Source organism: Microtus oregoni, unplaced genomic scaffold (genome assembly GCF_018167655.1).
Source record: "Microtus oregoni isolate MIOR12 unplaced genomic scaffold, Mior012 000003F_ref0000135, whole genome shotgun sequence".
NCBI lineage: Eukaryota > Metazoa > Chordata > Mammalia > Rodentia > Cricetidae > Microtus > Microtus oregoni.
In genome coordinates, this window is record NW_024543062.1 from 37,174,186 (window position 1) to 37,194,308 (window position 20,123).

General features: G+C 34.9%; 1 protein-coding gene across 3 annotated transcripts in view; it reads right to left on the bottom strand.

Moving 5' to 3' along the window:
• Nucleotides 1–20,123, bottom strand: part of Cdh7 (cadherin 7) — a 191,422-nt gene that overhangs the window by 91,510 nt on the left and 79,789 nt on the right. For all 3 annotated transcript variants that reach the window (XM_041648837.1, XM_041648835.1, XM_041648838.1), the window contains exons 5-6: nt 12,795–12,962; nt 9,799–9,986 (exon numbers count right to left, since the gene is read on the bottom strand). In XM_041648837.1, coding sequence (XP_041504771.1) covers nt 9,799–9,986; nt 12,795–12,962 — 356 coding nt within the window. The remainder of the gene's footprint in view (nt 1–9,798; nt 9,987–12,794; nt 12,963–20,123) is intronic.

The following is a 20,123-nucleotide window of genomic DNA, read 5'->3' on the forward strand; positions in this document are numbered from 1 at the left end:
TCAACCCATCTCTAATAATCTGTGAGATGGGTCTCACTAACCAGTCTTAGTGATCACCGGTCCTACCGGGAAGATTATAGCCTACGTCCATCCCGGGTCGGAGCTTCATCGCATGTGTCTGCCAGGGAGCGGGGCATGGCGTCTCTCTCTGAGGCATCTTACCTCATTTCCTCTTCCTCCCTGCATTCTGTTCTGTTTACTGCACCCACCTATGTTCTAAGCTATGAGCCCAAGCAGTTTGTTTATTACTTAACCAATGAAATCAACAGATTGATATATGACACTCCCACATCACTTCCCCTTTTTCTGTTTAAACAAAAAAAGACTTTAACTTTAACATAGCAAAATTACATATAACAAAACAGTTATCAAGTAAAATTACAATATTTATATCTATTTTATCTTTTTTCATAACTAAGGAAAACTATAACTATTTATATATTCTTTAACTCCTTCAAAGACTTTAGAAGGACATAATATTACCTAAGCAAACAAGCAATAAGCAACTTTCAAACTCTAGAAATGACAGAGACATTTTGCTGCCTGGACAGTCACCCAAAGTCCCTCTGTACCGTTGGGGCATCCATATTTGGCCTACAGGCCCATGATATCCAGAGACATTTCCATGAAGCAGGACATTTCAAAGTCAGTTCAGTCACTATCTGTTGCTGCGGGTTCTCTATGTCCAGTTTAGGCAACAGTCCAGGCAAGAAAAATTTCTTGCCCAAATGGCTATCAAACTCCATAAGGATCCTCTTCAATGCCCATCTTCTTCTTGAAGTAGATTGGTGCTACCAGGAGCAGAGTGTCTCATTGTCAGGAAAAGTCCTATGTTATTAAAACATTAAATGCCATATTCTGCAGTCTTTGAAAGATATGAAGAATGTCTATCTAACTGAAATGTATCTCTCTATATATAGAAAATCTAACTAACATGACTACAAGCTTGACTATTACTGGTGATTATCCATTAATTTATATTTCTTAATTATACATTACATTTTTAATGAACTACACAATCACAATACCTTAATCAAGATCAGAAATACATATACATATAACAAAATTGACCTTAAATCTCTATCAATAAAGCAAAATCTATACTAATACAAATTATTCATATCTATATCATATCCCCCTTTAAATGTTAAAGAACGTTTATAAACCATATTTGGGAACATGGGTGCAGTTTTTTCTCTCCAAACTGCTTCCTGCTGAGTGGGGGCATCATTAATTAGGTCTTTCATGGTATAACCTGTGTGCTAGTTTCATCTCAGTTGGCAGTTGAGCGAAGCAATTTTCTGAAGGTGTTCACATCAACCCTTCAGGAGGGTGTGGTCCATCATACCAAATCAGAATAGAAGAAATGAACAGGGTCTCATCCTCTGTGAAAACAAAATAAGAAACTCCTTTCCAAAGCATCACATCCCTAGATCCAAATTTCAAAGTCAAGGCATTTTCAAAATATCTATGTTGGGTTAGTTAAGCAGCATTTATAAACAAATATCTTTTAGCAGCCTTTGCTCTTTCCTCAGCATTGAAAAATTCAAAAAGAGCATAATAGCAATTCAAAAAGCATAATAGCAATTCAAAAAGAGCATAATAGCACACAGTATCAAAATTCTCTGTTTATTTTCCATCTTTGTATGGCTTTATTTTAACTCTATTTTGTTTATTTTTACTTTTAACTTTTTGCTTTTTGAGACAGGTTCTCTATATCTTTGACCTGGAATAACTCTGTAGACCAGGCTGTCTTTGAACTCTCAGAGATCCGCCTGTCTCTGCCTCCCAGGCATTGGGATTAAAGATGTACGCTATTACACCTTGAACTCACAGAGATCTGTTTGTCTCTGCCTTCTAGGCACTGGGATTAAAGGCATGTACTACCACACCTTGAAGTCACAGAGGTCAATCTCCCTCTGTCTCCCAAGTGTTGGGATTAAAGGTGTGTACTATCACACACAACAACTCTCTTGCTTTTTTGTTTTGTTTTTTACTTCAAGAACTTCAACTTTTAGTCTGCATATATTTTTAACACGCTGTACATCATTTAAAAATTTTCTTTGTCTTTGAATCTCTCTTTTTACTATATCTCTCTCTCTATTTCTGACCACATGAGTCTTTAATGTACCAAGCAATATCAGTAGGACTTAAGCCGTGGCTTTGTCGGCTAGATGTAGCCCATTCCTTAGCTTTCTGCCATTCCAACCTTGTTGTGGCTGAGGTACTGGCCAGAGCCGCATTCAGTGCCACAAATCTACAGTGTTTCAAGGTCCTTGCCATCAAACAAGCTGCAACAGACAACACTCAAGTCCTCTCTCTGTAGCTGGCCCTCCTGCCTCAAACAGTCATAGTTTGCTCTGGCAGGACGGCCCAGAATGCTGGCATTTTTAAACGGCACAGCTTTTTTCCTGCAACGGCTGAAAACCGAAAAGCATGCAGTCAGCTTTTTGTCAACACCGTTTAAGTGTTTCATGGCAGGACCTCTTCATGAGCTGCAGGGTTTTGCAGCTAAAGCTGAGTCAGGAAGCCTCTCTTAGATGAGAGCACTTGCTTGCCTCTAGCAAGCAGAATAGAACCGAGAAATGGCAGCTACCAAGAAAACATGCTTTACTCTTTCTTCCAACCTTTCTCAGGCTTTCAATGGATACAGTTGTCCACACGTCTGGGCACCATCTGTTGTAATAAGAGTGGCGGGGCTGCGTCCCCAGCACCCCGCCCGCCTGACTAGCTCATGCCCAAAATAATTACACGGACACTGTATTCTTTTAAACACTGCTTGGTCCTTTAACTCTAGACCTTACTGGCTAATTCTGTAATCCCGATCAACCCATCTCTAATAATCTGTGAGCACCGGTCTTAGTGATCACCGGTCTTACCGGGAAGATTCTAGCCTATGTCCATCCTGGGTCGGAGCTTCATCGCATGTGTCTGTCTGGGAGCAGGGCATGGCGTCTCTCTCTAAGGTGTCTTACCTCACTTCCTCTTCCTCCCAGCATCTGTTCTGTTTACTGCACCCACCTATGTTCTAAGCTATGAGCCCAAGCAGTTTGTTTATTACTTAACCAATGAAATCAACAGATTGATATATGACACTCCCACATCATTTTTAATTTGTTTATGCCACAATATATTTTTTATTACAAGAAAGGGAAATGTAACTATTGCAAAGAATTGGGGAGGGAACTACATACACAGCTCAAGGTGTCCTCAAATTCACTATCATTCCTTTTCAGTCTCACAAATGCTGAGATAATGGATGAGTTTTTAACATAGCATAGATTCCAACTACTTCTTCATAGAGAATATTCAAGATTTTTGAGAGCTTTAATCAAAGTAAGCAATTGAGTTCCATCCAAATTATTCTTAGACCCTACCCAAAGTCTTAGATAATGACCACACTCACTGAGCTTAAGACAATGCAGAAAGTGGAATATTTACAAAATTGGAACTTTTGAGTTTTTAGAGTAATTCTGATTATTTGGGAGACATGAGCAAGCATGCGTTTGTTCATTTACTTTCTTTTAAAGAAACTAGACATATAGGGAAAATTTCCTCCCTTTGTTACTGTTTAAAGAAGAAAAGAACAAGTTGAGCAATGGTAGTGCACACCTTTAATCCAAGCACTTGGGAGGCAGAGGTAGGAGGTTCTCTGTGAGTTTGAGGCCAGCCTGATCTACAAGAGTTAGGTCCAGGACAGACCTCAAAGCTACAAAGAAATCTTGTCTCCAAAATCCAGAAGAAGAAGAAGAAGAAGAAGAAGAAGAAGAAGAAGAAGAAGAAGAAGAAGAGAACAAATCAGATCACTTTTTGGACCACACTATTAACCAAGTTTTACCAAAGAAAGTGTAATTAGGAAGTTTTCTTATTTAACAAATAAATTATTTTTAATAAGTTAATATTTATAAATAATTTGATTATTTTAAATATAGTGTTTATTCACCTAGTCTAAATAAGCTAGTCATTTAGAAAGTCATTTGAGAATGAAGACTTTTGGAAATAAAATTTAAATTGATATACAACAAGAAAATCCCTGCTTGGTCCATTAGCTCTAGCTTCTTACTGGCTATATTTTTACATCTTTATTTAATCCACTTCCATTAATCTGTGCATCACCATATGGTTGTGGCCCACCAGTAAAATCTGTTTCTGGCAGTGGCTCCATGGCTTCTTCCTGACACTCCTTGGTTCTCCCAGCGTTCAGTTTAGCTTTCTTCAAATAGCTCTACTTGTCTGCTCTATAACAGGCCATTGTGGTGATTGCAGGTCATTTCTTCTGGTACTTCTTTACACCATGTGTGCTTAAGAGTTTCAAAAATAATAGCTGCCATTATATAAGAAATTAAGGATTTTTTTAAAGATATCATCCATTGCTGAGAGCTGTCATGGAAGTATAGAGCAGATGACAAATAGTGTTCAGCAAGTTGACCCACCCTGTAAAAGCCATGGAGTTACTGATCAGTTGTTTCTCTCTGTAACTTCTCTAGTGTCATTTTATTTCTTCCCTAAGAACTGCATTTTTTCCCTAATATTGGCTATGTGTGCTTTCCCATTGTTTGTGTATTTATCATATATATATGTATATATATATATCATATATATATTCCATCTTTTGAGCACACATATAACTGTGGATAATCAGAAAGATAATTTATGCTTAATTGATTAATTTCCTTTAATAGAAATGGCACTAAGATATTTTTCATTATTCAGACGGACAAAGAAAATAATAGTGTCACAAAGACTGCTGAGTTTAGACTTCAGAACAAATTCAACGTAATCTGGTTGCCCACCGAAACAAATATCTGGTTCCCCCTAGAGACAAATAGATAACATCACTTTCCCAGGTGTTTATTTTTGATGCAATGTTTGAGCTTGAGGAAACTGCAGTAGACATAACCTCCTTAGCAGTTGACTTTTTGCATGTAGTCCCAGCCTCAGTTTATAATATCGGCTGAAAGTTCAGCCAAGTAGCTCTTGGTATTTTGTCTGGAAACCCTGAGAACTCTAACCCTATTCGTTAGTTACAAGGCTAAGCGTTACATACTGTCAGTCAGTGTCACCTCTCTAATGTGAGAAATATTGTGTGACTTGTCTTATTTTATGAGAATGGGTGTGGACCTGAAAATGTAAGATATAATTTCTAGAGATTGGTTGTGAGACAGTCTCTGTAGAGCTATGAAGAAGACACTGGGAGGAAGGGAATCTAATTAGATATGTAGAGGCTAAGCAGACTCAGCTGGGTAGACCTATGTAGAGGAGAAGAAGAGATTTTCAGAGAGCAATTTTTAAGATGAAGTAAAAGAGAAAGTTGCTATCAGATAGGGTAATTGTTTCCTTACTTTTCCCTCAGATAGAAAAGGTTTAGCTCTCAGATAGATAATAATTTTTCCTAAGCATTTACCGCATTTATGGACTTTTTTTGCATACTCTGTGCTGACTGGAGACTGTCACCCCTCCAGCTAGCAATAAGTCGTACATTAAGAATGGAAAGAGAAAATAAAACTTGGTTTTAGTTATCAATAACTTTAATTTGTAGCTAAATACAAATCTATGAAAATTAGGTAGCTTTGCATATAGTATCTTATTGATATTTGTAATGATAAATTACTGAATAATAACTAGATGAAGAAAATCTTTCAGATTTATATGCACAATATTTGCCCATTAACATAAATAAGAATTTATTAGTGTCAGAAGGAATTAATAAAAGGAATTTTAGAAGGAAATAAAAAAATTAGAAGGAATTAACATTATAAAATTTTAATTTTTAAGACAGAGAAAGACACCTTTTTATTAAATGTTAGTGCTCTACAACCAAAATAAGATAAAACCCGTAAAGCATAATATTCCTAAGTTATTTGTACATTTATATCAGTTCCTTTTCTAAGAAATAGACTATAATATGCATATATTCTTTTCAGATTTTTCCCACTAGCCTAAAAATACATAAGATGCATTAATTATTTGACAATTATAAGATTTCATTCTATATAAATATATTTGTCATAAAATTTTAAAAAGATTTGGAAAATTTAGATAATGTGTTTCCTTTTTAAGCTTCTGTAAAGCAAAGGACATTGTCGTTAAGATAAAAAGGCATCCTACTGAATGGCAGAAGATCTTCACCAACCCTACATCAGACAAAGCTCTGATCTCCAAAATATATAAAGAACTCAAGAAACTGGATATTAAAATTCTAATTAACCCAATTAAAAAAATGGGGTACTGAACTGAACAGAGAATTCTCATCAGATGAAGTTCAAATGGCCAAAAGACACTTAAGATCATGTTCAACCTCCTTAGCAATCAAGGAAATGCAAATCAAAACAACTTTGAGATACCATCTTACACCTGTCAGAATGGCTAAAATCAAAAACACCAATGAGAGCCTATGCTGGAGAGGATGTGGAGGAAGGAGAACACTCATCCATTGCTGGTAGGAATGCCAACTTGTGCAACCACTTTGGAAATCAGTGTGGCAGTTTCTCAGGAAATTGGGAAGCAATCTAACTCATGATCCAGCAATACCACTCCTGGGAATATAACCAAGAGATGCCCAATCATACTACAAAAGCTTTATTCAACTATGTTCATAGCAGTATTATTTATAATAGCCAGAACCTGGAAACAACCTAGATGCCCCTCAATGGAAGAATGGATAAAGAAAGTGTGGAATATATACACATTAGAGTACTACTTACTGGTAAAAAATAATGACATCTTGAATTTTGCATGCAGATGGATGGAAATAGAAAACACTATCCTGACCGAGATAACCCAGACCCAAAAATATGAATATGGTATATCTTCACTCATTAGTGGACTCTAGCCATAAACAAAGGACATTAAGCCCATAGTTCGCTATCATAGAGAAACTAAATTATAAGGTGAACCCAAAGAAAAACATATATAGATCCTCCTGCAAATTGGAAACAAATAAGATCGCCAGGCAAAAGTTGGGAGTATGGGCATGGGGGTAGGAGTGGGGGTGAGGATGGGGGAAAGGGAGAGTGGCAGAGAGAAGGGGGAAAGGAAAGATTGGAGAGATCTTGGAGGATTGGGAGAGTGGAGATGAAGGAAGGGAGGATATATGAGCAGGGATGAAGATATCTACATTAAAGGAGCCATTTTAGGGTTGCCAAGAGACTTGGCTCTAGAGGGGATCCTAGGTATCCCCAGCTTGGTCCTTGGGCAGCAGAGGAGAGGGTGCCTGAACTGGCCTTGCCTCACTATCACACTGACGATTATCTCTATTATCACCATAGAATCTTCATCTGGCGATGAATGGAGATAGAGACAGAGACCCTCATCAGAGCAAAGGACTGAGTTCCCAAGGTCCAGTTGAATTGCAGAAGGATGAAGACAAGCAAGGAAGTCAGGACAGCTAGGGGTTGGTCCACCCACTGAGACAGTGTGCCTGTTCTAATGGTAGCTCACCAAATGCAGCTAGACCGGGTCTGAACGAGCATGTGATCAAACTGGACTCTCTCTCTGAATGTGGCTGACAATGGGGGCTGACTGAGAAGCCATTGATAAAGGCACTGGGACTTGTTTCTACTGCATGTAATGCTTTTTGGGATCCTATATGAAGGAGAGGGCCTTAGACTTCCCACAGGGCAGGGCACTCTGCTCTCTCTTAAGTAGGGAGGAGGAGGGAGGAGGGTGAGTGGGGCAGCAGGAGGGAAATGGAAGGAGGGGAAGAAGTGTAAATTTTTGAATGGAAAAACAAACAAATAAATAAGAATTTAATATAGTAAAACAATATCATCAAGCCACTTTTTAAAAATTTTCTACAATTTGTTACATAACCATTTCATCCATCATGAGACATTAACGTTCTCATATTTTAGATAGAATAAACAATACCCTAATGTTATTTATGCAAAGATCCAGAAAGAATATGTGACTCAGTAATTCTATATTGTTCTGACACATACCGACAGACAGTCCCATATAATGGAAGTTTTTTGTTGAATATTAGAACAGTGTTTTTCTTTGAAGCTCATTTCATTGACTCAATTCTTTACTATGACATGGTTTCTACCTAGTTTTTCTAATCATTTTTAATATTTTTCTAAAATATTGGAGATAATTTAATATTTAAAAATTAAGAGTTTTGGATAGTAAGATTTCCTAATAACAAACCTAGAACCTGAGTTTGAATCCACATAGAAAAAGGAAAGAGCTAATCTTGAACATTGTCTTCTCATCGCCACATATCACCATGGAAGGACCAAACACAGGTCCATTCACATGCACCTAGATGTGGTTACTCCATGCCATCACAAACACATACTTAATAAAAGTGCAATTTAAAATGAATGAAAAATTGTGTATATCCTCTAAGTTTTCTGGTATTGAGTTAAATATCCCATGCCTAACATAATTTCAATTATTTATAACATGTATATTAAGATGTATAAGAGATTCATGAAATGAATAAAAATGTTTTCTATGTGTTCTCAAATTCTAAAATATTACCATATTGTTTTTGTAAATTCTTTGAAATCCTTGAGCACAGATTGTACTTTACTGCATTCCTTGTATTTTAGACAAGGAAAAACATCACATATAGTTGGCCTGTACTACTTATTAAAAACTTTGCACAGATTGTTATATGTTAGCTTAAACAGCAAATAACACAGGAAATAATTGAAGAAATGTTTTGCCCATGGGCCTAAACTCAAACATATTTCATAATTTAACATTTAAAACATCAAAAAGAGGTAAGGTTAAAAGTACCCACACTTAAATAATGATGGGTGGGAGTAATTTAAATATGCCAATGTAAAAAAATAATATTTTCTGTTATACTGCTATTTTATCTGTGATTTCCTGTGAAAGATGGATTATAATTGAATAAATATTGCCAGGGACTTTTACTATAAATTTCTCAATTCAAAATTATTGTATGTTTTTTAAAAAAGTAATTACTAATGCAGCAAGACTTCATCACTTTGTTTCTTCAAATTATATGAATATTGTTTTTACATGTGATGGATTTAGTAGTTGCCTTGCATAAAATGACTTTGGGTTGAATTTAAGGTCCTATTAGTGGAATAATCAAGAAAAGAACATTTCCCTCTCTCTGTGGGTATTCAAATGCACACATTTGAAAGTGGTCTAATTGGCACATGATTTTAGATCATTTTAATATTTTTCCGAGTGGAATAGAATTAACAGGAACTATTAAAACTGCCATTCAAATTCCCATAGAATTTGAAACCTAAATATAAATTAAAAAATAAATTAAAGCCAGCACATTATGTTGGTTCAAAACCCCGTGCCATTGTCCTTGGCTTCTCATCAGCCCTCATTGTTCGCTATGCTCAGAGAGTCCAGTTTTATCCCATGCTTTTTCAGTCACAGTCCAGCTGGCCTTGGTGAGCTCCCAATAGAGCCTAGCCAGTTTGGATGTTCACCTTCCTAGGAATGGACGGAGAGGGGAGGACCTAGGACTTACCACAGGGCAGGGAACCCTGACTGCTCTTTGGACTGGAGAGGGAGGAGGAGAAGAGTGGGGGGAGGGGGAGAAGGGTGGGAGGAGGGGGAGAAGGGTGGGAGGAGGGAGAGGGAAATGGGAGGCTGGGAGGAGGTGGAAACTTGTTTTTTTTTTCTTTTTTCTCCTTTTCTCAATAAAAAAAAAACGTTCCATTTATGTATAAAAAAATTAAAATAGCAATATATCTGTATGACATTTAATGTGTGTATAACATCTTTGCATCAAAGCAGATCTTTAGTCTGAGAGTTCATGACATCACCCTTATGAAATAAAAATAACAATGGAAACATTACCTTTTGTATTGTAATGATTCCTTCCTGTGTTTCTTTGTCAGCAGTTATCTTGAAAATCTCCAACCCATCACCATCCACTATTTTGTATTCCATTTCTGCATTAACTCCCATATCTGCATCAATAGCTTTAATTCTGGCTACAACTGATGGCACAGACAAAGATTCTGGGACATTGTACTGGTAAGATCCTGTGAAATGTCAAAATAAAGAATGAACAGAACATTCTAATCACCCTCTTCTAAAACCTACAGACATTTTTTCATAATATATTATGGTTTCATTTTCCCAAAATGGAAAAGCTAAGACAACGTGAAATAAATGATGTTTGATGAAGCCTGAAGAAATTTGAGATTGATGGTTTAGCAATGTCAAGTAAGAAACAGATTACCTAAAGAAACTCAGGCTAGATGTATGAGAAATATGTTTTCTATAGTAATGAAACTAAACTAATAATCAAAGTATAATTATTAAATATAATTTATCATTTAGATGCAATAATCACCACAATAATACCAAACAATACAACAGTTTCTGTTGCAAATTTCAAAAGGCATGAGTAATATTTCCAATAAGTTAACATTGGTATTTATTTAATATCATTTACAAGAAAATTTCCACAAAACTGAAAAAGCACCTGTGGGATGGGCAGTATAAGTCTACTTGTAAAACATTAATATTCTGTTAGAGAGAAGAGGTGAATTTGTGAGTTCTATAGCCCTGATTTTGGACATAACTGTGAAAAAGAATAATTAACATTATTTAAAAGCTATGAAAAAAATAAAAAGAGAAAAGACCAATATAACCTTTTGTTTTCTGCTTTCTTAATCATTTTTACCCCTTACAGATAAAAAGCGAATTTTGAGGGAAGGTGTGGAAGAAAATAGGGATGCAAGTAAGGAATATGATCCTTGCATATTTTCTTCTAATCATTTATTTTCTTTGCCTCTTGAACTTTACTTCATATTCCTTTAGTTGTAAATCCATGTTTCATTTTCAATTTGGAATATAAAAGGGGCACACGGTCTTTAAGTGGAATGTAGAAACGAAACGGAGCACTGCTATTTTGGACTGCAATTTTTGAATACTAAGTACTACAGTTTTTAAAATGATTGCTATATATCTGTAAAATTTCACTGGCTTCCTCCAACACATAGAGGTATTCTTTGCAAAACTCAAAGATTTAAGGGGTACAGTAGTAATGAATTTGTAGAGAAAGACAAACAATATTATAAGCATTTGGGTTTCTTCACTTTAGAATCCAAGAGAGGTTCTGAAACACTGGAAAACCTGGGCTCCCTGTCAGGAAAGAGGTATCATCCTTTCACCAGTTTTAGAGAAAAGCAGTCATTTTACAAGGAACCTAAGATAATAGCATTCTTTTCAAAAACCCCTTCTTTCTTCCCATAGTAAGCAATAAATGACATGGAGGGAAGGGGTTTTTAATAATAATAATAAGCTTTTTTTGTTTTCTGAAAGTACCATCATCTTTCTTGTAAAATAAAACAAATATTAAAATATCTAAATGTTTATTTTTAATTGAGAAAAAAGGATAAGTATTTGCACAGTAACTCACAATGGTTGTTTTATATGATTTAATTTTCTCTCTTGGTATGGAATTGAGTTCCGTGCTTCTACTGGACAAACATTTTAGTGACATTGCACAGACAGACCTCCTATTGCTGAGTTTTAAGCCAATGCTAGTTAAGAGTGGCTGGAAAAAGGGAGTCTCCTCCTTAAAGAAGCCAAGTTCAAGATGTCTTTTTGCTAGTTATGATCTCCCCACTTGTCTATTTTTTTTAGGCAAAGGAAAGTAAATGCAGTGAGCCTCAAACAAACAAACAAAATTTAGTAAACTCATTAGCAAGAAGTAGGTCCCAGGAAAGAGAGAAGAGAATAAGAGCTGATGATTATGAAGAATAATGTCATAGTACATATATATGTACAATTATAAAAGAATGAAGGAAAGAAAGAAAGAAAAAGAAAGAAAGAATTCTCTTTAATATTCTAAAGAAATTCCATATGTTACAAAAGCTTGGAAAATAAGAAGCATAGGATAAAACAGTTTTATAAAGAGGACACAACTACCCTAGGGACACAGGATTTTAGCTTTATTTTCCTTTTTATTTCTGGATTAGTCAAAAGCCACTTAGGACAGAAGCTCATCTGATTGTGGATTTCTGATGCTTTTGTTTGCATTCTTTTTATATATTTAATTATGCATGAAAGAAATACAGTGCAACTGTAAAAAAATGTTCAGTGTATATGATCTTGTTGAAAGCATAAAACAAACACATGATTAGAGTAAAATGAATCTCACCAATTTATGCACTTAAAAAGTTAATAATTGTAATCAAACTTAATTTAAAAATAGCCACTACTATTTTAAATCCTTACAGGCAAAGCAAAACTTTTCTGTATAGAACAGATTGGTAGCATTGCTAATTGACAGCTACTATAGATACATAGTACCAACTAAAAGAAAACTTCAATAAATATAAATTCCAAATTACACTTAGTACTTATTCATAATCAATGTATAAATTCAAGTCAGATTGCATTGTATCTAGCGAGAAATATGAATATGTTTTACCACTCCATATTAACCTTGTTATTACATAGTCAAAGTTTAAATTAGGCTCTTGATAAAACACAAATTTGGGAGAAATCAGAAGAGTCTTCTGTCTGCTTTTGGGAGCGTTTTCCGCCTACTGGATTGCCTCAGTCAGCCTCAATATGTGGGTTTGTGCCTAGTCTTATTGTGACTTCATATGCTGTGTTTGATTAGTATCTTAGGAAGAGCTTCCCTTTTTTACAGGAGAAAGGAGGAGTAGATCTGGCAGAGAGTGGAGGTGACACAGGAGGGACTGGAATGGAATGTAAAACTATGCTTGGATATAATATATGAGAGAAAGATAAATAAGAAATCTAATATTTGAAAAAAATTATAAAGACTGTAAAGACGTTTTTAAAGTTAGTCATCTCATTGAATAACTTACTTCGTGGAAAGCGTGGTGGGTTATCATTGACATCAGTTAGGGTCACAGTGACTGACGTGGTTCCAGATAGTCCGCCATTTTGACCAACCATATCCTTTGCCTGAATGACAAGCAAATACTGGTCTTTAGCCTCTCTATCCATGTTTGGAAGGGCAGTTTTGATGACTCCTGTAAGATTTCAAATCTCAGTAAATAGCACCATGATTCACTGCATTACAATAGCAACAAACATTAATAAAAGAGAAACATGTCGCTCCCCAGCTGTGGTGATTTGGTGATTTGTGGCTTGCTTTTTTGTTTTGGTGTATATTAGAGATCACTGGTGTATATATACTTTATACATTCACTTCCACATCATACTAATATGTATCCATAGGAAAGACGTGAACATTTTTCCTGTTTGTGAGTCTAACTCTTCTCATTTTTTTCTGCTCCATTTCTTTAACATTTATACCTCAACATGACTGAGAAACTATTGGCCAGTTTAGTTGTCTATCTTGCCTATATTTAGGCAAGTCAGCTACACAGTGATTATAGGTGAGCTTGATTTCAGAATGAAACCTAGTATCTAAACAGAACCACCAGTTCTCGTGCAGGAAGTCTATAATTCTATCATGTCAGAGGTAGGGAACAGATGATCAGGTGCTCAGTAACTGTAAGCTGAGGAATAACCTAGACTACTCTCTTGGAAATCATCATCATCCCAAAAACTTCTGCTTCTCAGTGGAGGTTCAGTCTTAGTTTTGTTTCCAAAATACCAAGTGTCAAAAAGACCATCATGGGAGCAAGAACTGCTAAAATGTCTGAACAAAAATAGTGAAATAAACTGGCACTTTAAAAATGAACAAATGGCATTCCTATTCCTAAAAATGGAAACATACAAAATTGAGGATATGGTAATTAAATTATAGTTTTGTTATCCCACTCAAAATATTTATTAAAAATTATTATCAAGTACAAAGACTCCAAGTTCAATGGATCTGTATCTTATATAACCATATTTATGCTTATGTCTTCCACTGTTTCTCAAAACATACCTACTAATACACACATATACACAACACATCTGCATCTATGCCTTTGAATAACACCTACTCACACAGGTGAAATTTTAGCTTTTGAGATCAGTCACTTTTTCTAAATACATTGTGCATAACAGGACAGTAGGTACCTCATAGTATCACAAACTAACATTTTCAGGGCCATTTGCTATCTATATACTAATTATTTTTTTGAAACACTACCATAAAATTAAAAAAAATGTTTTAAACTCAACAGTTTTCCTTGTGAAGAGTCTGATGCTAAATTACTCTTTGTGAACTGCAATGATTTTACTAATATTTCATGTTTTTTGTTAATTCTAATGCTGTAGTGAAAAAAGCAAGAGCCTCACTCAGCATGGCTATTTACAAAGAAACTTTCTTAGGCTATGAATTTGTGAACTTAGGTAGTTGTGTTTTTTTCTATTTTCTTATTTTTATTTGTCACTAATACGTTTAGTGTGTCTTTTTAAAGGAAGACTGAAAATAAACTGGGTGGTGGTAGCATACACCTTTAATCTCTGGGCTTGGAAGGCAGAGGCAGATAGTTCTCTGTGAGGTCAAGGTCAGTGTGATCTACAAGACTAGTTCCAGGAAAACTACATCTGTTACACAAAAAAACCCTGTCTCGAAAAACAAAGCAAAGTAAAAGTAAAGGACTAAAAATCTTGAGAATTTGGCTAATAAATACATTTCATTTGAATTAAGAAAAGAATTGTTTTACAAAACAATGTTCTATTTAAAGTTTCAAGGTTTTATTTCAATTCATCCTTATTTTCTTCTTCCAACATTAATGTGTGTCTGCTATCACCTCTGCAAATAGTATGGTAGAGAAATATTTAAAGTGAATAAAGAATATGTGCTGCTTCGACTCTCAGTAAGACATCCTCTGCTTGGAGCTTAGCTGGCTTGGTAACCTGTTTTTCATGTTATATTACCTGGTACCTGCCTCAACTTGATGTTCCATGCTTTATGCAAACCCATAAGAAGCCTGTTCCTTTCTGAATGGAGGAAGGATGACAGGATGGAGAGAGGTTAGATAGAGATAGGGAGGTAATTGAAGGGGGGATGGTTTGAATATAAAATAAATGAAAAACAGTTATTTAAATTTAAAAAAACGAAATGCTGGGAGGTAGATGTAGTTGTTTGTTCAATAAATCACTTATTTTGCAAACATGAAGACTAGTTTGGATGCCCAGAACATATGGTTAAGTCCAGCAGGTGTGGTAGCCTTCACTGATCCTACATTTCTGAGACAGAAGCAGTGGATCATTGGGGCAAAATGACCAGCTACAACCATCACAATTGCTGGCATGCTCCATGATCAGAGAGAGGCACTCTATTAAATAAAACAGAGTTTGAAGAAGACTCCACTGTCAGCCTGTAACTTCCACATATGTTTGTGAATACACACATGCTCACTCTGAGTACAAATGTTTTAACATACAGGAGGAAATGTATAACACATACACACACACAAACACAATTAAAAAGGAGAGCAATTTTGATTGCTCTGACTTCCTAGGTTTACCTAGTGACATTATATTTTGAAGGAATTACAATATCATTAGTATAGAAGTCTCGATATCAAAGTACCTACATAATGTTTAAACCTGCAATTGTCTCTTTATAAATGATCATATGAATAATGTTTTCTGAACTCTAAGATAATCACAAAGCTTACAAGGGAATACAGGTTGTAGAGGCAATTTCCAAATGCCTTAGGTACTTCACAGAAATAAAATAATAGATACAAATATCTGGCAATACTTCATTTATTGTTATTTAAATTTTGTTTTGTTAATGTTGGCGAAAGGTAGTCAGATATAACTTGACCACTATAATCTGTGGTAGCATTATGAAATTGAAAAAATTTTCAGTAATCAATAATTTGTAAGTCATATACAGGTGAAACTATAAATATATCATCAACTCTTTAGAAGTATTTGGTTTTCTTTTCAGCTTTCTATGTTTTCTTATTTTAAACAAATACATAAAATCTGAACTTTATGCTTGGTAAAATATTTCTGATAACTAAGAATTTTTTATTTATAATTCACAGTCATACAAAGGATCCTAACACACACAAGGCAAAAATATATTTTGCTTTCATTGAACAATTCTATAGTCTGAGGAAAAACACCGATGATTTTCTAAAATGTGTCACACACTATGATAGATTGTTAGAACATATCCTCTTACCATGGAAGTTTAATTTTGTAGTGTGATCATGTGTAACAGGAAAGATTTTTTTTTCTGAAATAAGTCACAGTGTAAGTAACTGCTTAGTGCATGCAATTTTTCTTCACACTCTGCTTTGAATTAACTTTTGGAAAACACATGTTATCAGGGAACACAGATATATTTATGCTGTGAATGGTCAACTCATTGATATTCATATTTCTACAACTAAATCAACATTTAAAATCATGCTTTGAGTAGATTATTGTAACATTTGACTCTCAGTGTGGAGATACTAGCTTTCTCAGATGCTTGATTATTGAAAAGACTTCTAACCAGAAATGACAAAGAATCTGTGCTCACTGCCTTGGGAAACCTCTAATATTTCCTCTCTCATCTTTGCAACCTTTATTTCATATAGTCATTCTGACAATTCTAAGAACCTAAACTTAAATTTTAGCCATTCCAGTTTCCTTTAGATTCTTTGAAGTTAAAGACACTTGATGCAAACCTTTAAAAAAAATAGGTATAGATCATCTTTGAAAGAAAGCTACTAGTATTAGCAAGGAATATATGTACAAATATTGAATTTAAAAAAAATCATGTCAATTTCTACTTTACTTTGTTTTTAATCCATTTTCTTGTCAGTTCACTTTTTAGTACTTCAAAGATAATAGTTTTATGGGAATATACACCCATAAGTAAGACCAGTGTGTGTGACTGTGAATGGAATATACACACATTCTACGGATTTAGTCTCCCTCAACATACCATATAAATGTTAAAATTACTTAATAACAACAGAAGCTTCTTTTTTATATAGATGGTTATTATGTTGCCTGATATTTAGAAACAGTGCACATCTAAAAATTATCTCTAACACAAAATTATTCTAGCTTTCTTTGTTAAAATTTATATTGATGTTACAAAATATCATAGCCACAAAGCAAGTTGGGGAGGGAAGGGTTTATTTGGATTACACTTTAGCACTGCTGTTCATTACTAAGGGAACTCAGGACAGGAACTCAAAAAAGACAGGATCCTGGAGGCAGGAACTGATACAGTGGCCATAAAGGAGAACTGTTTCTTGCCTTGTTTCCCCTGGCCAACTCAGTTCATTTTATGATAGAACCCAGGACCACCTGCACACCAATGGCAACACACACAATGGACTGTGCCCTCCCTCAGTTATGACTAAATTAGAAAATGCCTTACAGCTCGATATCATCAAGACTGAGGTTTCTTCCTTTCAGATGTCAAGTTGACACAGAAAATCAGTCAGTACACTATACAAGACCTAACTGTGTATTTTTCCACAATGTGGTAAGCTGCTACGTTATATAAGAGGAGTACAAATACGCCAGAACTATTCAGATTTGGTAGCAAGGGTGGCCCCTGTAAACTCAGTCCTAATATTTCTTTACATTCTTTTGTTATGAAAGATTCCATTCTCTAAACTGAATAAACTCAGCAACTCGTTTGTGATAAAACATAGAAAGCAGTGAAAACAAAATAAATTTCAAATAACTGAAGCTGCAAAGAGTAAGAAGTTAATTAGGAAATAAATTAAGAATTCAAACAAAGAGGGAAAGATCAGAGCACTCTTAGGAGTGTTTACATGTGAGGCTTACACTGTCTTAGGAAAATAAATACACTAAATTATATAATAGAAGCAATTGGGTCTAATATTGTGATTTGCAGAAATAATGCAAGCTATGGTAAACCAATGATATTTGGAGAATTCTGAAACAGGGTCATTATGAAATAAGTCTTTGACAAAGCAGTCTTAAATTTTTCCAATCTTGAAAGTTTTATTTCTAAGAAATTTAGAAACTGAACTACTAAGAGATACATACATAGATGTAATCCACATGGGAAGTAGAAAAAGACAAGATCTCCTGAGCAATTTGTGAGCATGAGGATTTTGGGAGAGTGTTGAAAGGGAGGGGAGCAGAGAAAAATGTAGAACTCAATAAAAATCAATAAAAAAAGAAAGAAATTGAATTACTATAGCATTTAAAGCTTTCTGCTTCTAGTAAATATCTCTTATTTAAGTTAATACAATGGTGATAATGAATTAATTTCAAAAGGGAAAATAAGCTTAAATTCATAACATCTTTTACTGATATTAATCAGCACTCATCATCAGAAATCCGTGATTACAAAAAAGCATGACTTTGTATGAGAATGCTAACCATTTCCCTTAAAAAATTCATAGGAACATAAATAATTTCTAAAAGAAAATTGAAATATAATTATATAATTACTACATACTTGATACATAAATATTAATCTTTTCCTGAAGTCTGTGTTTCTCCATAAATTTTAACTTCATATTTTCTGAAGTGATTATTTGAATGTAAAACGTGCCCTGAAGGCTCATGTGCTCTAGCACTTTGTCCCTGTCTGTTGATATTGGTTCTGGAAGCTGTTAAATCTTTACAAGCTTGAATCCAGCTTAAGAAAGCTACTCTCTGGGGGTTGGATCTTAAGGGTCTTTGCCCACTGTAGTTCTTGCGTGAGTTCTTTTCATGAATTGTGGCATGTTGCAAGACCTTGTAGCTGTGGAGAAGGCAATTCCAGCTTCTATCTTGGACAATATTGCAGTACTTCTTGAGCCAAAATTAGTTTCTAATTTCTGTGGTGTTTATAACATAAACATAAAGCTATGGAAATAGTGTTGCTCTGAAAGCATTATCACCTGAGTTTGATTATAAGACTCCAACTGAAAGAACTAGAAATTGTAGTGTGCATTGAGGTTGGGAAAACAAGCAGGTCTTTGAATTAACTGGCCAGCCAGCCTGTATGACTTAAGGGGGTCTAGGACACTGAGAAAGCCTGTCTCTAAAGCACCATATAAATCACTTCAGAGATGTAGAGTAATGGGCGTCATATGGGGGTAGATGATTCAGGTGTTATAAAATTTCTAACAAAATTATTTTAAAGAAAGTCCTCATATAATTTATGGCAAGTATTAAGTGATTAGAACTAGTGTATTCAAGAAAGAACTCATCATTGGAACTGGAGAGAGGACTCAGAAGTTGTTCTTAATACTTGCATGATGGATCACAATCCTCTATACTTCCAGTTCTAGTGCATCATAGTGTCCCTGTTTGTACCACACACTAATACAGTGCACAGATATGCATATAGAAAAAAAATCATAAACATACAAAACAAAACAATTGCCAAGTGAACTTCATCTTTGAATCTCTTTCCTAGAGTTGGCTTCATTAATTTGAGACTTGTTAAGAGCGATTATCTGTTTGCTTATTTTAAATTTCTGCTAAATTCCTTCACAATTTCAAATAATGGGGCTACTTTAGTTTTAGACTGCAAATTATTTATCCAGTCCTTAAATATCAAATAAAATCAAATATGGATCACATTTTTAAGGAAGTTGTCAATATTTATTTTGTTACCACACACATTCTGGTTTTGTGGAAAGAGAAACTATGGCAGAAAGAATAACAGCCATCTTGGAACATACATGGTACATATACTGCACTAATAGAGTATGGACTTTGAAATACTAACATAGCTACTTTCTTATCAGATGAATAAACTTTAAGCAGCACACATAAGAGGATTGCATGGACCTATTTTTAATAATCTTTATATAGCATGTTATCAACTTCTTTTGTGTCAAAATTCTATTCTATTCTACAAAATCCTTAAGCTTATAGAAATGGAAAACAATACTATTCTTCTCATAGATAAACATCACATTAACTGTATTAACTGCTCTAAAAAAGACATTGAAATGTGATTCCTACTCTCCAGGCCCAAATGATTAAAAATTTCCAATTATCCCAATTATTTTTCCTTTATAATAGAGTTTGGTGTGGGAGGTCCTCCTGTCCATGTGTTGCTTTCATTGGTTAATGAATAAAGAAATTGCCTGGGCCCGTTGATTAGGTAGGCAGAAAAAATTAAATGTCATTCTGGAAGAAAGGAGGCAGAGTTAGGAAAAAGCCACGGAGCTGCAGGAAACTGACATTGGAAATTTTACCTGGCAAGCCACAGCCCCATGGCGATATACAGATTAATAGAAATGGGTTAAATTAATATGAGTTAGTCAATAAGAAGTTAGAGCTAATGGGCCAAG